The 17,282-nt window shown below is 50.3% G+C and overlaps 1 protein-coding gene across 4 annotated transcripts; it reads left to right on the top strand.

The window, feature by feature from the left end:
* Window positions 1-12,689: 12,689 nt before the first annotated feature.
* On the top strand, window positions 12,690-16,706 carry HES7 (hes family bHLH transcription factor 7; the record flags this gene model as incomplete). Of its 4 annotated transcripts, XM_082679147.1 has the most annotated exons (5): window positions 12,690-12,754; window positions 13,112-13,177; window positions 15,177-15,272; window positions 15,842-15,929; window positions 16,255-16,706. In XM_082679147.1, exons 3-5 carry the CDS (start codon window positions 15,177-15,179, stop codon window positions 16,704-16,706), a joined length of 636 nt encoding a protein of 211 aa, XP_082535273.1. In that variant the 5' UTR covers window positions 12,690-12,754; window positions 13,112-13,177. The 4 variants fall into 4 exon arrangements, with proteins under 4 accessions (XP_082535273.1, XP_082535275.1, XP_082535274.1 ...); XM_082679149.1 differs by lacking the exon at window positions 13,112-13,177; XM_082679148.1 differs by lacking the exons at window positions 12,690-12,754; window positions 13,112-13,177 and adding an exon at window positions 14,113-14,244 and having other exon boundaries at window positions 16,240-16,706.
* Window positions 16,707-17,282: the final 576 nt, after the last annotated feature.

Below are 17,282 nucleotides of genomic sequence, written 5' to 3' on the forward strand. Positions count from 1 at the left end.
AGAAAACAAGCTTATGGCTACCAAAGCAGAAGTAGGGGAATAAATTAGGAGTTTGGGATTAACATATACACACTACTATACATAAAATAGATACCCAACAAGGACCTACTGTATAGCACAGGGAACTATACTCAATATTTTGTAATAAGCTATAAGGGAAGAGAATCTGAAAAAAATGTGTATGTATTCACTGAATCAGTGTGCTGTACACCTGAAGCTAACATAACACTATAAATCAACTATACTTCAATTTAAAAAAAGGCATTCCGAAGAAATTTTCCTACTGACATCGGCAATCGCGCCTGCCTGCCTACCTGAGTCTGTGACCACATGCTATTCCCCTTCCTCCTAACTAAGGCCAACCCCCACACCAACTAGATCTCCCATTCCCTCTGGCCCACTCAAGGACATTGCTCTGTTTTCTTTCTTTACCATCAATTTCCCCCTTTTCTAACTGGATTATTCCCACCAGGCTACAAACATAATGAAGTTTATCTCAATTTAGAACATGCAAGACAACAAACGCCATCTTAACCCCACAACTCCCCTCCAGCTACCACTACGTTCCTCTGTTCCCCTCTACAGCAAAACAACTTCTCTTATGCCCACTGTTTCCAATACCATCTTTCCACTTTCCTTTGAACCCTCTCTAATCAGGTGCCCCCAACCCTGCACCTGCCCCCAACAAAACTGCTTTTGTTAACGTACAAAATGACCATCACGTTGCTAAATCCATTGATCACTACTGAGCAGCAGTTGACACAGATGCTTACTCTCCCTGCTTAGAAACGCTTTCTTCACTTGCCTTCTAGGACACCACACTCTTCTTATATTCCTTCCACTTCGTTAACAATTCATTCACAGATGCCTTTGCTAGTTCGTCATCTCCTGGATCTCTAAATGTTGAGGTGTTTCCAAGGCTCAATTTTCTAGCCTCTTCTCTTCTCTATCTGTATTCATTCCCTTGATGATCTCCAGGCTCATGGTTTAAAATATGAACCTACATTACATTAACGCCTCCCCAATTTTCATTTCTAGCTCCAAAACTCTTCCCTGCATTACAGATGCATATATCCTATTGCCCACTTATTGTTTCTACTTGGATATCTAATAAGGAATCACAAACTTAAAATGTCCCAACCAAACTTCTGGTCATCTCCCCCAAAACTGCTTCACCTGTAGTCTTTCCATCTCAGTAAATAGAAATTCCATTTCTTCAGTTAGCCAGACCAGAAACCTTAGAATCATCTCTGATTCATCTCCCTTTCTGTCACACACACACAGTCCACATCAAATCAGTCAACAATTTCTTATTTAAAATAGGTAAAAAATTTGACTCTTTGTTACTACACTTCAATACTACACCTTGGTCCATGCCACCCTCATCTCTCACCCAGATTATTGCAATAGCCCCTAAATTATTTCCTTGCTTCCACTCTTGTTCCTTGTTCCCTTACAGTCTACTCTGAACACACTGGGCAAAGTGATCCTTTTAAAACATAAATCAGATTCTGTCGTTCCTCTCTTTAAAATCTCTCAGTAGGGTATAAATATGAATTCATGGTTTTAATCTGTATAGTTAAGGAAGGAAATGTAATATAAGGAAATGTATGCACATACACAATGTATACATTCACCTATATTTCCTAGCTCTGTCTGCTGAGGGAGCCTAAAAGGAATGACACACAAGTAGTGATAAACACACCAAGTGCTCAGATCTTGGTTACTAAATACCATTTTCTACTAAAATGAACCAGCACTCCTTGGAGAAAAGGGTGTCTCTAGGGCTGCAGCTGGGGAATTACAAAATGATCTTAGAACATTTTGTTTCACCAGAAAGTAAAGAAGTGCTCAGAAATATTGGGTGTATATCAAAAAGACACAGCAGCTAGGGGCTGTGGCTAAAGGGGCTTCCACTGGCTAAATCTTGGACAATCTGAGCATTAAAATAAATAATGCACTGAATCAAGTAAGAATCCAAAGTTCATATCAGTATAAATAAATAAATGAGGGCTTCCCTGGTGGCGCAGTGATTGAGAGTCCGCCTGCCGATGCAGGCTACACGGGTTCGTACCCCGGTCCGGGAGGATCCCACATGCGCGGAGCGGCGGGGCCCGTGAGCCATGGCCACTGAGCCTGCGCGTCCGGAGCCTGTGCTCCGCAACGGGAGAGGCCACAACAGTGAGAGGCCCGCGTACCGCAAAAAAATAAATAAATAAATAAATAAATAAATAAATAAATAAATGGGACCTAGTCAAACCTACAAGCTTTTGCACAGCAAAGGAAGCCATAAACAAAAAGACAACCTGCGGACTGGGAGAAAATATTTGCAAATGATGTGACTGACAAGGGCTTAAGTTCCAAAATACACAAACAACTCATACAATTCAACAACAACAACAACAACAAAACCAATCGAAAAATGGGCAGAAGACCTAAATAGACATACAGATGGCCAACAGGCACATGAAAAAATGCTCATCATCGCTAATTACTAGAGAAATGCAAGTCAAAACTACAATGAGGTACCACCTCACACCGGTCAGAATGCCCATCATTAAAAAGTCTGCAAATAATAAATGCTGGAGAGGGTGTGGAGAAAAGGGAACCCTCTTACACTGTTGGTGGGAGTGTAAATTGGTGCAGCCACTATGGAAAACAGTATGGAGGTTCCTCAAGAAACTAAAAATAGAGTTGCCATATGATCTAGCAATCCCACTCCTGGCATATACCAGGAGTATATCCCACTCCATAGGCATGCACCCCTATGTTCACAGCAGCACTATTTACAATAGCCAAGACATGGAAACAATCTAAATGTCCATCGACAGATGAATGGATAAAGAAGATGTGTGTATACACAATGGAATATTACTCAGCCATCAAAAACAATGAAATAATGCCATTTGCAGCAACATAGATGGACCTAGAGACTATCATACTAAGTGAAGTAAGTCAAAAAGAGAAAGACAAATACCATATGACATTACTTATATGTGGACCCTAAAATACAACACAAATGAACATATCTATGAAACAGAAACAGACTCACAGACATAGAGAACAGATTTGTGGTTGCCAAGGGGGAGGAGAGGTGGGGAGGGAATGATTGGGAGTTTGGGATTAGTAGATGCAAACTATTATATATAGGATGCTAAACAACAAGGTCCTACTGTATAGCACAGGGAACTATATTCAGTATCCTGTGATAAACCATAATGGAAAAGAATATGAAAAAGAATACACATAAGTGAGTCACTTTGCTGTACAGCAGAAGTTAACACAACATTGTAAATCAACTATACTTCCATAATTTTTTTTTAATTCCAGGATATATATAAAAAAACTGAAGATCAAGAATCTTCCAGATTAAATGAAACTGAACAGACAGAACAACTAAATGCAGTGTGGGATCCTGGATGGAATCCTGGATTGGGAAAAAAGGGCTATAAAGGACATAATTGAAACATTTGAGGAAATTTAAGTATGGACTGGCATTAAATAATACTATCATATTAATTTTAATATTCTGATGTTGACAGTTGTACTACTATGTACTATTATTACTACAAATGTCCTCATTCTCAGAAAACACACTGAGTAACTTGGGCAAAAGGGCCTGACATTTTCAATTTACCCCCAAATGATTCAGAAAACAAATATTTTATATCTATATTATATTTGGAGAGAAATGATAAAGCAAACGGAGCAAACGCGAACAATTAACAGAGAAAAGAGTACACAGGAGTTCCTTGTACTTTCTTCCTTTTTTTTTTAATTGAAGAATAGTTGATGTATAATCCTTGTACTTTTTTGTAACTTTTCTGAAAATTTGAAATTATATAAAAATTAAAAGTTCCAAAAACAAACAAAACAAAAAAGCTAGGGGGAAAAAAGTCCCCCAACGGCTTCACATTACACTCAGAGGTGACAGAGTCCTTGCGATGGCCTAGAAGGTTCTACATAATCAGCCTACTGCTTTGTCGCTCTGATCTCACCTGCTATGTCCACTCCAGACAACCCCACTCCGCCCCCTGCTGCTCTGTTCCCTTGACAAGCCTGGCAGGTTGTCCTACTAGCCAGCCTGTCCCTCTGTCTGGAGTGCTTTTACCCCAGGTGGCCCTGTTTGTGCCCTCACCTCTGTAAATTTCACCTTCTCAGTGAGTCCTTCCCTAATCTTACTGTCTAAAGTCACAATTCCCACTCTCCACTCTTCCTTGCTTCACTTTTCTCCATAGCACTTATCACCAACTGACAAATGATAAATTCTGTACGATGTGCATTTGACTGTTTCCCCCACAAGGACGTATGTGCCGTAAGGCAGGGATTATTGTCTGTTTTGTTTGGGGCTCTATAGAGGTCTTCTATCCTGATTCTTCCCTTGGCCCAGGGGCCTGGGCCTCCTACTTCCCCACCCCCAACCCCCAGGTCCCAACTCTCCAGGAACTCCCCCCTACCAGGACCCAGGGGGTCCCAGGAAGCCAGCCTTCTCTTTGAAGAACAAAGAGGGAGGAGCTGAGCCTCGGAACCCAGGCCTGGGGAGACGTCACAGCGGGGGAGGCAAAGCAGCGACACTAGGCCAGCTGTGCTGTCTCAGTTCCTTCCCCGCCTCCCGCCTCCCTAGGGCCCCAGCGCGTGTGGGACACGAGCTCCCCTCCCCCAAGCCCTTACGCTGCCCCGTATTGAGAGGGCGGCCAGGAACAGGCCAGAGGCCCAGACACCCATACACACACCATGTACACAGACAACCACAAGGGACACGTACACAGGCCTGCGCTGACACGGAGGCGTGCCATCCACAGAGGCCCCCAACCCATAGCCTTAGAAACCCTGGGAATGGGTGTGGAGGATGCCCTCACAGCCACATCTACACAGGAGCGATGGCTGCAGAAAATCCCCCAACCAGGCCAACTGGTCTCAGGTTTGGGGAGCCTGAAGCGTATATAATTGTTTTGGGGGGTGAGAGCTTTTTAAGAAAATAATATAAAACTAGGTACAGGGGCTTCCCTGGTGGCGCAGTGGTTGAGAGTCCGCCTGCCAATGCAGGGGACACGGGTTCGTGTCCCAGTTTGGGAAGATCCCACATGCCGCGGAGCGGCTGGGCCCATGAGCCATGGCCGCTGAGCCTGCGCGTCTGGAGCCTGTGCTCCGCAGCAGGAGAGGCCACAACAGTGAGAGGCCTGCGTACCGCAAAAAAAAAAAAAAAACAAAACACTAGGTACAAAAAGTAATATTTACAGTGTAAAGCAATTATGCTCCAATAAAGATAAAATATTTACAGTGAAACAAGAGATCATAACCTACAAACTGAAAAGGCTGGCAAATGACACAAAGGTTACAAAGTCCAGAAAAATACCTTATTGGTATCAGTTAATTGCCTGCATAGCCCTGTAATACTCTCCACAGACTGGCTACTGACTTTGTATATTTCAAATCTCATTTTTCCTCATTTTTCCTCTACCACCCATGTACTTATAGTGACAAGAGCACTGGATGCATTCACATCACATGGGCCCTTGGGCTTTGCACCTTCACTGCACGACGCCTAGTGAGTGGGCACAGGTGACAGGAGTTTCCCTGGAAGCCATTCCCACACCAGGATGACTGGGCTAGCTTAACTATGTGTGGGAGTGACTGGGAACCACATTAACTGCATTACCATTAACATACCCTCGAATGCCCACAGCGACTCCAACACCGGGGGCGGTGGGCGGGGGGAAAGGGTGACAGAGGGGAAGCTGGAGTGAAAACAGACAGTGGGCTTTACCATTTGCAGTTAAAGTGTCTTATTTTGGCAAGTTTTACAGAAGCATGTGGCCATGTGAGCACATTGCTGGGACCCTCCCAGGGGCCTGAGTGAGGGGTCCTGAATTGTACATTTCATCAGCTTCATGGTGCATTCACCTCTGAAATTGTCATTTTTGATTCCACATCTCAGATGGACTCTCAACCTGCCTAGAAATCCTATTCTATCATAGAAGGTTTGTTTTCCTACTCCCCAAAATGAACATTTCACACCTTCTTTCTCCTCAAAGGACCTGTAGCTCTCTCTCCTCCAGCAATAAGCTTAATTCATTCTTTCTTTAAAAATTCTCTTTTATTGAAGTATAGTTGACTTACAGTGTTGTGCTACTTTCTATGTCTATTTCTAAGTGATTCAGTCACACACACACACACACACACACATACATACATACATATATATATATATATACACACACATTCTTTTTCATATTCTTTTCCATTATGGTTTATCACAGGATTAATTCATTCTTTGGGAAAACAGGAACCACTGGAGGGAAACTGCCTCATCCTTCCCACACTCTAAGTGACCCACACCCCCTGTCTTCCCCATCTCCCTGGGGGTGAGGACTCTTCCCTACTACCTGAGACCCATTTCTCCACCTGGTAGCGAAGTCTACCCACCCACCCACCCACCCTTAGTTACTCCCACCAGCATCAAACACACTCTAGCAACCCTCATCACTTTCTTCTGCCCCGGCTGCCAACAATGTTCCTCCCCATTCACAGCAAAGCTTGACAGAGTTGTGTCTATAGCCACCGTCTGCATGCCTTCACATCCCATTCTCACCTCGACCCACTCAAGTGGGACCGCACAGGGTCACTCTCCCCCCAGGTCATCTGTGATCTCTAAGAGCTAAACCGGGTGGTTGCTTAGCTCCCTTCTTACTTGACCTCCCAGCAGCTTAGCTAGAACTGACGGCTCCCTCCTTCACACACTGTCTTTTCTTGGTCTCCAGGTCACTTGGCTTTTTTGCTACTTCTCTAACCCTACATCCCTTTGACAAGTCTTCCTCCTCAACCTGACCTCGAAGCGTTGGGGTGCTCCACGCTCCTTCTCTTCTCTCTCCACACTCTCTCCCTAGGCACTCCAGTCTCATGGCATTAAAAGCCATCTATCTTCCAATGGCTCCTCCATGTTTACCCTCCAGCTCTGACCCCCAAACTCATGAACAGAGATGAGAACAGTGCCCAGCGTTTTTACATAATTGGCAAATGCTAGGTCTTTTAGAGCATTTATAGATTCTCCTGCTGGGCAGACACCTGGAATGGCCTATCACACAATATTTCAAAGGGGCTTAATTTAAGCCTGCTTCTGTGAGCAGGGCAACTGGCAAGGCCTTATCCCAAGTTAAATTAGTCTCTCGACATATATTAATGATGTTCCTTTTTAGTGTATGATTTCTTTTCTTTTTTTTTTCCCTTCTGTTGATAGAAAGGGATACTGAAGTTCTTGGCCGTCCCCGAGTAGGCTTCAGGGCTAGTGCCAGGGTTTTTCCGGATTGATGTTCACACACAGATCCAGAGAGCTGACAGCATCATAGGGCTCTAGGTGGATGACGTACTCAGAGCAACTCTGTGCTTGATTTACTATCATGGTCTTCTGCAAACACCGTTGGTTATGTTCTTTAAATAAACCCACAGAGGTTTATTTATTGGTCTGCATCAATTGTGATGTTATATAAAGTGGCCACTGGATTGTTTTGCTTAGTAGGTGTAAACTTCGCACAGAAGTAGAGAATTTGAGGTTTATCTCAGCATTCTTGCTGAGCAAAGTGATTTTTTTCTGGTGTGAAGGAAGCATTAGCAATACTCTGTGACCAGAGGGGAACGACCTGTCCAAAGACACCAATGGACACATCGGTGATGGAATCCCCATTTAAATCTCCACGGCCATCCAGGGATCTCCCAAAGTACTGAAGATGGCTCCTAAAGGCTCCAACAGATCCCAAGATTTTCTGGGAATACCTCATGCAAACACTGCCCTCACGACCATGGTAGATGTACACAGCTCCTGAGTTCTGATTTTCCAAAAGTGAACCAATGATCACGTCATGAAAGCCATCCACGCTGACATCTGAAAGAGCTGCGACTGCTGAACCAAACCGAGCATTTTCAACACCCTTGGGGCCTTCCAGAAATTGGTGCCAATTCAAAACGCCCTTTGTGGTAGAGAACAGCTAGACTCTTCCCTCCTCTTTCTTTAGGTCATCTGTGTACGTTGGTGCAGTAATGTGTCTTTATCCACATCGACTGAACTCCGCACACTACCAACTTAGGAGCCAATCTGGTTACCCCCGTGAGACTGAATAACTGCGACACTGTCATTCTCATTAACACTGTACAGTACTATCCGGTCAGTACTATTTGTCCGAGGGGCACCAGCAACGAAGTGGACACTTTTTCCAATAGAAATTGAAGCCACAAAGTAACATAACTATGAGCGCCATCTGTAGGCTTAAAGCCTGTTCTGATGGGACTGACGTCAAGCTGTCGTGGTGAAAAAACTTCAGGGTGAGGTCTATCAGGTTAATCAGCTCATTTCCCACTGTCGATTTTACCCGGGACTCCTGTGGGGAAATTGGAATTCGGTACCTCAAGTCCAAGGGAGTCCCTGGGCCTCTTCATTCATCAGAGTGTTCCTCTCTTTCTGCCACGCGAGAGGCTGTCTTCTTTTATCGTTTCTTCTTCTGTTTTAACCTAGGGCAATCTGTTTTCCAACGTTCTTCCTCCTGACAGTAAGCACGTTGTTCCTTCCCCAGTGGGGGCTTACTTCTTCTCAGGTTACTCGCCTTCTGGGAATCCAACGCCACTATGCCAAAAGAAGTGGCATTTCCTTCTGCATCCTCTTTCTTCTGTTGTTGCTTTTAAAGTGTTCAACAGGGAACGACATCTACCAGCTGAGAAGGGTTCAATCAAGCACCATCTCACCTTTGCAGCTCTCTCCTGATATCTGAGGCACTTCGCCCCCCGAAACGTCAACTTTACCATTCTAATATTTTCAGGGGCCTCGGGGTCTCCACTAGTATGATGTTTGTAGGCCTGATAAATCCTTTCTAAAAATTCCGAGAGTTCTTCATTTGTTTTGCTGAATTTCTTGAATTTTGTTCAAACCCTTTTGCTTTGGTTCCCATTTTCAAAGCCCTGCCAAGGTGCACGAAGAAGCAGTGCTCTAATAAGGGCCTTCTTCCCTCGCTGGGGTCCCAACTGGGTTCAGCTGTGGGGGCTGCCAAGTGGGCTTCAGGTGTAAAGGATCCTCCTTGTGAAGTAGGGTTGAAATCTTTCCAATTAAACAAGCCTGAGAAGCCCCGCCAGCCGGCATTCAGGCCCCCTAAGAGACAACCGCATAAGGGAAATCGCCTCGCCCCGGGAGTACCCTCTGGCCCGAACTGGGCGCCCAGTTGGGTCTTATGTGACAATACCAGACCAAGTCCCTGTGCCCCAGAAACTAACAAACACAGGATTTTCTAATGGATCCCTATGAGGAGGGGAAGTCCTGAGCCCCAGTGTCAGGAAGTGGGGCTGGATAGGAGTGCAAGGTGGTAGAAGGAGTGGATATATTGGCATAATGATCAGAGCAGCTAAGACAGCTTGCTTGGCTGGAGGAGTTAAGGTTTGCAGCAACATATTCTCGCTCTCATTCCCTTCCTTTTTTCATTTTCCCTGATGTAATAGCACAAATGCTTACACATAAAGGATTTCATTATTCTTCCCTGCTTTCTCACAGAATAGCCACCATAAAATCATAAATGCAATTGATCACTTCTAACCATCAAAAGGATGCCTTTTTGCTTTGGCATCAACCAACCAGGCTGAATTCTGGGATGGGGCTTTTGGTGATTTTAGGAACCAAGTGGAACCCTTCTCTTCTCTCTGGGAAAGTCCCACAGACTTCTTTTTTTTTTTTTCCTGTTGTTCCTTTCCTCCATTTGACATCAGTAAAAGCTCTAACTATCGCAAAATTGATTTGGTTGTAAATGGAGAAACAGTACCAAACAAAATGAAATGAAAAACCCAAGGGACAACAGAAAATCCTAAATAAATCCTCAAGTTTGGTCTTGGGATTTTACATATACCAATGACACAGGAGACCACAAATGACATAATTAACACAGCAAGGGTAGCAGTACATGGTGCACAGGGTCCCAAGATAACCGTGCCTAAACCCCTTCTGGAGATCCTAACAGGTACTGTGGCCACACATTGTTTCAATAAAATATATTCGTCCCACTCATGAGTTCTTGGCTGTAATCCGATCATTTATCAAAACATGCCTCAGAGAACTTTCTTTAGGGATAGTTGAAACATTTCCCCATTTTTAAATACAGAAATGCAAGACAAACAAAACACAAATGGCACACACAAAGGCTAGCATCCAAAGAAACAAACGAACCGGTTCACAAATTAGGTAAAAGTTCAACAACTCTTTCCTCTCTCCAACAAGGCACCCCCACTCAAATACAAAACAAATTGGCTTATTCCAGACAAAACCCCCCAAATATAGAGGAAATAAAGTTTCCCGCTGTACACACCGGAGTGACTTACCCTACAGTATAGAGCCTGTTAGCTCCCAAACGTGGATTCCTTGCTCTGCCTGCCAAGTGCTGGGGCAGTCGGTGCTGCTTTGGGGAATTTTGAAGGGCAGATCCTCAGGACGAGTGGTCCTGGCAGCTGCTAGGGCCTTACCCGAGAATTCCTCAACCAGGGTCAGCTGGCCGTGAGCAGCAGCGAGGCTTGCTCACCAAGTCGAAGCCCCTACTGCTCACTGCCACAAGCCGATAAATCAAGAGATGAGTTGTTGGGGGCAAGGAATAGCTACTTTACTTGGAAAGCCAGCTGACCAAGAAGATGGGGGACTTCTGTCCCAAAGAACCATCTTGCCTGAGTTAGAATTCAGCTTCTTTTATACCAAAAGGGGAGGGAGTAAAGTCAAACATTTCTTGGTTCTGGTCAGCCTCCAGAAGGGATGTGTCAATGTCTTCCTTCCTGCACAGGTGGGCCTGGTCAGGATGTTTCCTGTGAGCTAATAAAGGTATTTTATCTTAATGCTCATTACCTGGGAGGCAGGGTTCCCAGAGACAGGCCATTATGTGTAATTTAAGATTATAGGCAACATCCCTTTAGTGATTAAGTTGTAACAGAACACAAAGGTTCTTCCCTATTACGTGATCACCCAGAGTAAAGCAGCCCTTCACTCTCAAGTCATTGCCACGACCGGTTGTCCCTGGCCCCACCCTCATAACCATCTTAGATTATTTTCTGCTTTCTTACTTATTTTCTGTCTCCTCCCCGCCCCCACCATAATGTAAATGTAAGGAGAGCCCAGGTCCAAGGCACCCTCAATGCCTAACAACACTTGGTGCACAAGAGGCCCTCCATAAATAGCGGCTTCGTGACTGAGCACAGCGGCTGTGCACACCGACATACAGATGCCCAGACAGTTGTAGAGTTTCCTTCTGGGGCCCACTGTCACTCCTCAGAGTTGAGAAGAGAGCATGCCCAGTCACTGACACAATCCAGAGACGAAAAAGAAAGACCCCAAGCCTATCCCAGATGAAGCAGGAAGATGAGGCCCAGATGGAGCTGGAAGAGATAGGAGACAGGATCCAGAGGCAGAGACCCAGACCCGGGGCGAGCTCCGGAGAGAGGGACCGAGAGGGACCAGACTCAGCGAACTAGAGAGGCGGGCCCGTGGCAGCCCGGGCAGCAGCCAGAGACTGTGCCCGGAGGAGGGGCGTGAGCGCGGGGGAAGACGGCGGAAAACCAGCGCCCGAGCCCGGGAGCCTGGGAGCCCGGGAGCCCGGGAGCCCGGGAGCCCGGGCCACCCCGCCCCCGCTCACAAGTGGCCGCGGCAGCTGTCTGGAGCCCGGCCGCCCGCCGGCCCGACGCGTGCGGGATCAAAGCGGCCGGGAAGGGGCGGGCGGGGAGTGGCAGGAACCTGGAGGTGTGAGCGAGCTTCCCAGGGGATGGCCGGAGCGTGGGAGCACAGAGGGCCGGCAGGGGACAGAGTCCTGGAGACACGATCCCAGAGATCGAGACGCAGACGCGGAAAGGGATGCAGAGGCCGGAGAGACCCGGAGCCAGAGATACAGAGACCACAGAAGACCCAGAGAGACCCAGCGTAGCCGTTGTGAAGATACCTGGAAAGAATGTGCAAGAGACAGAGACGCCGATAGAAGGCGGGACAAAAAGGCCGTGACCGTGGACTTAGAGAGAAAGAAGGCGGGCTCCAGAGAACAGAAACAGAGAGCGAGGAAGAGAAAAGGAAAGAAGAGCAACTGGGCCTTAGAGCTCAAGGGGCGGAGGACCTCGCCCCTCCCCCGCGGAGGGCTGAGAGGACCCCCGGGGCAGGGATCCCAGCGCCGGGTCCTTTCTCAGGGTCACGCCTGCGGAGGTGCGGGCAGGGGGCGGAGGGAGGGGTGTGGACAGCCGGAACCCCAGGCTGGGAGGATGGGAGTGTGAGGACGTTCGAAATCAGGGGCTGGATCCGGCGCCTCAAACTCTGCTACAGAGTAAAAAATCTAAGTATTAATATTAATATTTGGTAGAAATCTTAAAGATGCCTTTCAGATACATCAGAAAAGACATCTTTGGAGAAAGGACGAAAAGTCAGACGATGCATTGGCCGGGAATCGAACCCGGGCCTCCCGCGTGGCAGGCGAGAATTCTACCACTGAACCACCAATGCAAGTGAAAATTGAGCTTCGGTAGATCCAACTCAGTTTGTAAGGAGTCGAGACGACTACGGCCAGGGAGGCTTTATGGCCAGGAAGGCTTTATAGCCAGGGTCTTCGCAGAGAAACGGTCCCAATAGTTGACATGGGTGGAGCGCCAGGCCATCCTTCCTCCCGCCTGGATCCGGTCACCCGGCCATAAAGTCGCCCCATATGGCCAGGGGCGGCCCCACACCCGGGTGCGAACTGCCACCGGGGGCCCCGAGCCTCGCGTGCAGGTGAGAAAAACTCAGCCCAGCCCAGGTTCCCAAGGAGGGGGGCAGCGGGGGGTTCTGGGGCCACACATCTGCGCTCCCATTTGGCTCAGGTAGGGGGAGGTGGGATGTGCTGGGTTCCCTGATTCCAAATGGGAGCGCCCTCCCCAAGGTCTGTGTTCCCCTGGCTCGGACTTTGGCAAGGCAGGCTCCGTGAAAAAACCAAGCTGTGGACGGGCGCTGGGAGGGCTCGGAGGAGCCCCATCCGTCTCTGACTCCGCAGCTATCTTCTGACTCGGTCTGCAACGCCACCGTGTCATTCTGTGTCCTTGTCCCTGGCATTCTTGCTGTCCCGTTAAATCTCTGATTTTATCTTCTCAGGCACTTTGTCTTGAAGTCTGCAAGTCTCACGCATCATTCTGCAGAGTGGCATACTCTTGGTTTGAGGTGGGTGTTGATCCCTTTTTTGTTCCCTTTCTTATCTTTTTAAGAAAACTGCCTTCTCCTTGTCCCCCCCATAATCACGAGGGATCCCCAGGAGCAAGCAACACGAGCTCACTTGTATCAGGTGTCCTGGCAGCCGCACCCCTGAATCTCCTATAATTAGTTTTGAATCAAATGCTTCTAAGTGGAAAGATCTCTCCACCCGTGCTTCAAAGCCTTGCTTCCTCTTCCATGAGGCTTCCCCCACCCCAGTCCAGCCGTCCCTCACGATGACCCTTTCCCAGAGCACCTAATTCACTGTGCTTCTAAAATAGCTACTTGACAACACATAAGCGTTTTCTACCGAAACTTGCAGGAATAAACTGGGCCTCCAGTCCATATCTCAGTACGATCGGTCCCAGCCTAGACCAGTGCCCAGTGGGCACAATGAATACGCAGATATTGGGGAACTGAATATGACTTAGATTGAACAGAGCTTCTCTTCCACCTGCAAAGTCCCAGTTGAATAAACGGATCCAGCCAGCACACTCAGGTGGCTCATTATCTCAAGTAGGAGGTGAATTTTGGGGAAAGATGTATAGGATCCAGCCTAGGGGCTGAGGGATGCTAACTTTTCGATTTCAGGGTTAGTGGGGAGTACAGTGAGCTCCCAAGAAAGCTGAAATAGTGAACGGGGGGGAACTCTGAACTCCACTCCTGAGTTCTATCCCCAAACTACTCAAACTCTCTCTTCTCCTAATTACCTCCTCCCTTCAGCTGGGTCCCGCCTCATTATACAGCCTTATGGTCCTTAAACAGCCGGTGCTGCACTGGCCTCTCATTTCCCACACTCCCAGGCCAGTTCCACTCGTACCCCTCCCCCTTGTGCTCCTCCCCTTTCCGGGAGCCTCGTGCCCAGGGTAGAGTCCGGCAGGAGCCAGGTGCCGAAGGGGCGGGTCCGGGTCTTTACCACCCCCTACTCGGGAGCCTGCGGGATATAAGGCTCAGGGAGAGCGGGGACTCGGTCCACACAAGGGTCCGGAGGAGCAATGGTCACCCGGGATCGAGCCGAGAATAGGGACAGCCCCAAGGTGAGAGGCGGGAGAGGAGGAAGCAGAGGTCCCTGGGCTGGTCAGGGGACAGGGTCCCTGAGACCGAAAGTCAGAGAAGAGGCTGGAGATGCAGGGCTGGAAGGGGGAGAGGTGCGCGGGGAACCCGAGGAGCCAGGAGCTGGGGAGGAAGCTGCGAAGTATGGAGAAGGGGTTAGCGTCAGAGCTGGCACTGGGTGGGCGGCAGAAGCAGAGGTCTGGGGCGTAGGTAATGGCAGTTGACACCTTGCGGCCTGGCGGGCTTGGGCGGGGGTCAGAGTCCGAGTAAAATAAGCAGGAGGAGCACAGAGCTAAGGGACGAGAGTGGAAACAAAAAGCGGAGAGGATAGGCCCTTGCTCCATGCGGGCTGTGAGCCGGAGCTGGGCCAATGCAGCCTTGTAAGAGAAGGTCTGGAGGGCATTGGTTCCAGAAGCCCGAGCCCAGGTGGAAGATCTTAGAACCAACGGAGAAGGGTGACCGCACAGGCGGGTTAGTGGGAGAAGAGGGGGCGCGGTCGCTCTGGGTATCTCCCTTTCTACACTCAGGGCCACCAACTCAGCCCGCCGCCTTGCGGCCCACGTGTCTCGGCGCAAAGAGGGCCCCCAAAGTTCTCCACTGAGACAGAGAAAGACTGCACGAGACGGAGACGTAGAGAGAAAAGAGGAGGAGGAGAGACACAGAGAGGGGAGGAGGGAGGACAAGAATGAGAGAGGAGAATGCAGAAGACCCGGGAGAGGAGGCGAGCTACAGAAATTGACCCTAGGGGCGTTGGGAGGGGGAGCGGAGAGGGATCGAATGGGTCCGGCCTTAGGTTCTCTGGCGTCTTGGGGAAGAGGTGGAGGCCGGACTATCCCAGCGGCGGGATTCCAACGCCTGCGCGGCCGCGCTGAGTCTCGGTCGGGTCGGCCCGCTCTCCCTTTCCTGCTGGTCGCAGATGCTGAAGCCGCTTGTGGAGAAGCGGCGCCGGGACCGCATCAACCGCAGCCTGGAAGAACTGAGGCTGCTGCTGCTGGAGCGGACCCGAGACCAGGTCAGTTCTTCCGCCATCATCGGACTCCCAAGCATTCCGTCCTCCTGTCTCAGGGCTTCCCACTTGGGTGGGGACATATGCTGCTTTGGCGACCCTGGCCCCAAGGCATCCTGACCCTTCGAATCCCATCCCAGACCCCCTCTCGCTCTCAGAACGCGATCTTCATCGCCACCCCTCGGGTCTGTAAGTTTCACACCCGGCTCTGTAAATTTCATTCCCGGGGGTCAGTTTCAACCTTTGGGTCTGTAAATTCTCCCTCCTCCTCCCCCACACTCCCCGAGATAGCCAGCAAGGTGGTTAATTTCATTCCCCGGGTTTTCTGTTCAAATCCGCTCCTCACACTGTGGGTTGGTTTCATCTCCTCGGGTTGGACAGTTTCGTCTCAGGGTGGGCCAGGACCATTCTTGGTCATCTCCACTCCACATTCGGTAGCGCGCTCTGTGGTCCGCGCACAAACGCGATCCAGGGGCACCCCCAGCTCCTGCATCCCCCCTCCCTTCTTCCCCCTGCCACTTTCCCCCTCTCTCCCCACCCCTTTCTGTCTCTGCGCCCTCCCCTCCCATCTGTAGAACCTCCGGAACCCGAAGCTGGAGAAAGCAGAGATACTGGAGTTCGCCGTGGGCTACTTGAGGGAGCGAAGCCGGGTGGAGCCCCCGGGTACAGCGCGGGGGTGGGGCAGCGGAGGGAGGGAGGGGAGAATTCACTGGGGCCCGGGCCGGGGTAGATGGGGCGGACCCTGTGGTGGACGGTGGGCTTGGGGTGTGGCATGCTCCGCTCCGAGGCGAGGTTAATAATAACACCCGCGCGTGTCTGTCTCTGTGTCTCCCTCATTTTCTCCCTCTGTCGGTCCATCTGGCTTCCTGACTCTGTGCGCCTGTCCGGCCTCGGTATCTCTGCGCCCCGCCCCTTCCCCACCCCCTTCTGGGACCCCTGCCCTGCCCTCCCGTCCTCCCGCCGGCCGTACCCGCTGCCGCGGCTTCAGGTGTTCCCCGGTCCCCAGCTCAGGACGCCGAGGCGCTCGCCAGCTGCTACTTGTCCGGCTTCCGCGAGTGCCTGCTTCGCCTGGCGGCCTTCGCGCACGACGCCAGCCCGGCCGCCCGAGCCCAGCTCTTCTCCGCGCTGCAAGGCTACCTGCGCCCCAAGCCGCCCCGGCCGGAACCGGTAGATCCGAGGCCCCAAGCGCCGCGCCCACCGCTGGACCCCGCCGCCCCAGCGCCCGGCCCCGCGCTGCACCAGCGCCCCCCAGTGCACAAGGGCCTCCCTAGCCCGCGCTGCGCATGGTCCCCGTCCCCCTGCTCCCCCCGAGCCAGGGATTCCGGCGCGCCGGCCCCCCTCACCGGACTGCTGCCGCCGCCGCCGCCGCCGCCGCCTCCTCACAGACAAGACGGGGCGCCCAAGGCCCCGCCGCCCGCTTTCTGGAGACCTTGGCCCTGAGCTTTGGGGGGGTGGGGGTGGGGACGGGGGCTGGGGGGTTGGGGTAGAGACTCCAGCCCGAGCGCAGCAGAGGGACCCGGGCGTTGGGGTGAGGAGGTGTTGGGGAGGGCGGCGGGGCGCGCGTTCGCAGCGCGCGGGTGAGATGTGGTCTATATTAGAGTATCTATATAAATATATATTTCCCTGGTTCCTGTCCCTTCTCCCTGCCCCCTTTGCGTCTAGGATTGTACCCTCTCTGCCCCCGGCCCAGCCCCAGTCCCTTCCCCAGTCCCTAGTGCATGGAATAAAGTGGTTATTAAATCCCCGTGTGTCCCCGAGCCAGGGGCCTGCCTTTATCTCGGCGTCCACGCCCACTTTCCCTCCCATTCTGTCTCCCGCCCCCCCCCCCAAGTCCTGCTCTCCTTGGCCCAAGACCCGGGGCAGACAGGTAAGTAAAGAAGAGCAGAGCGGAGGCTGAGGTTGGAACTGAAACCAGATGGAAAACAGTGAGATAGGATGGGGGAGAAGGGATGGGAGCCTTTAAGAAAAAGCCGGATAAAGAGGAAAGGGAAAAAAATAAAATAAAATAAAATCGAC

Source organism: Grampus griseus, assembly GCF_964374135.1.
Source record: "Grampus griseus genome assembly, chromosome: 20".
Classification (NCBI taxonomy): Eukaryota; Metazoa; Chordata; class Mammalia; order Artiodactyla; family Delphinidae; genus Grampus; species Grampus griseus.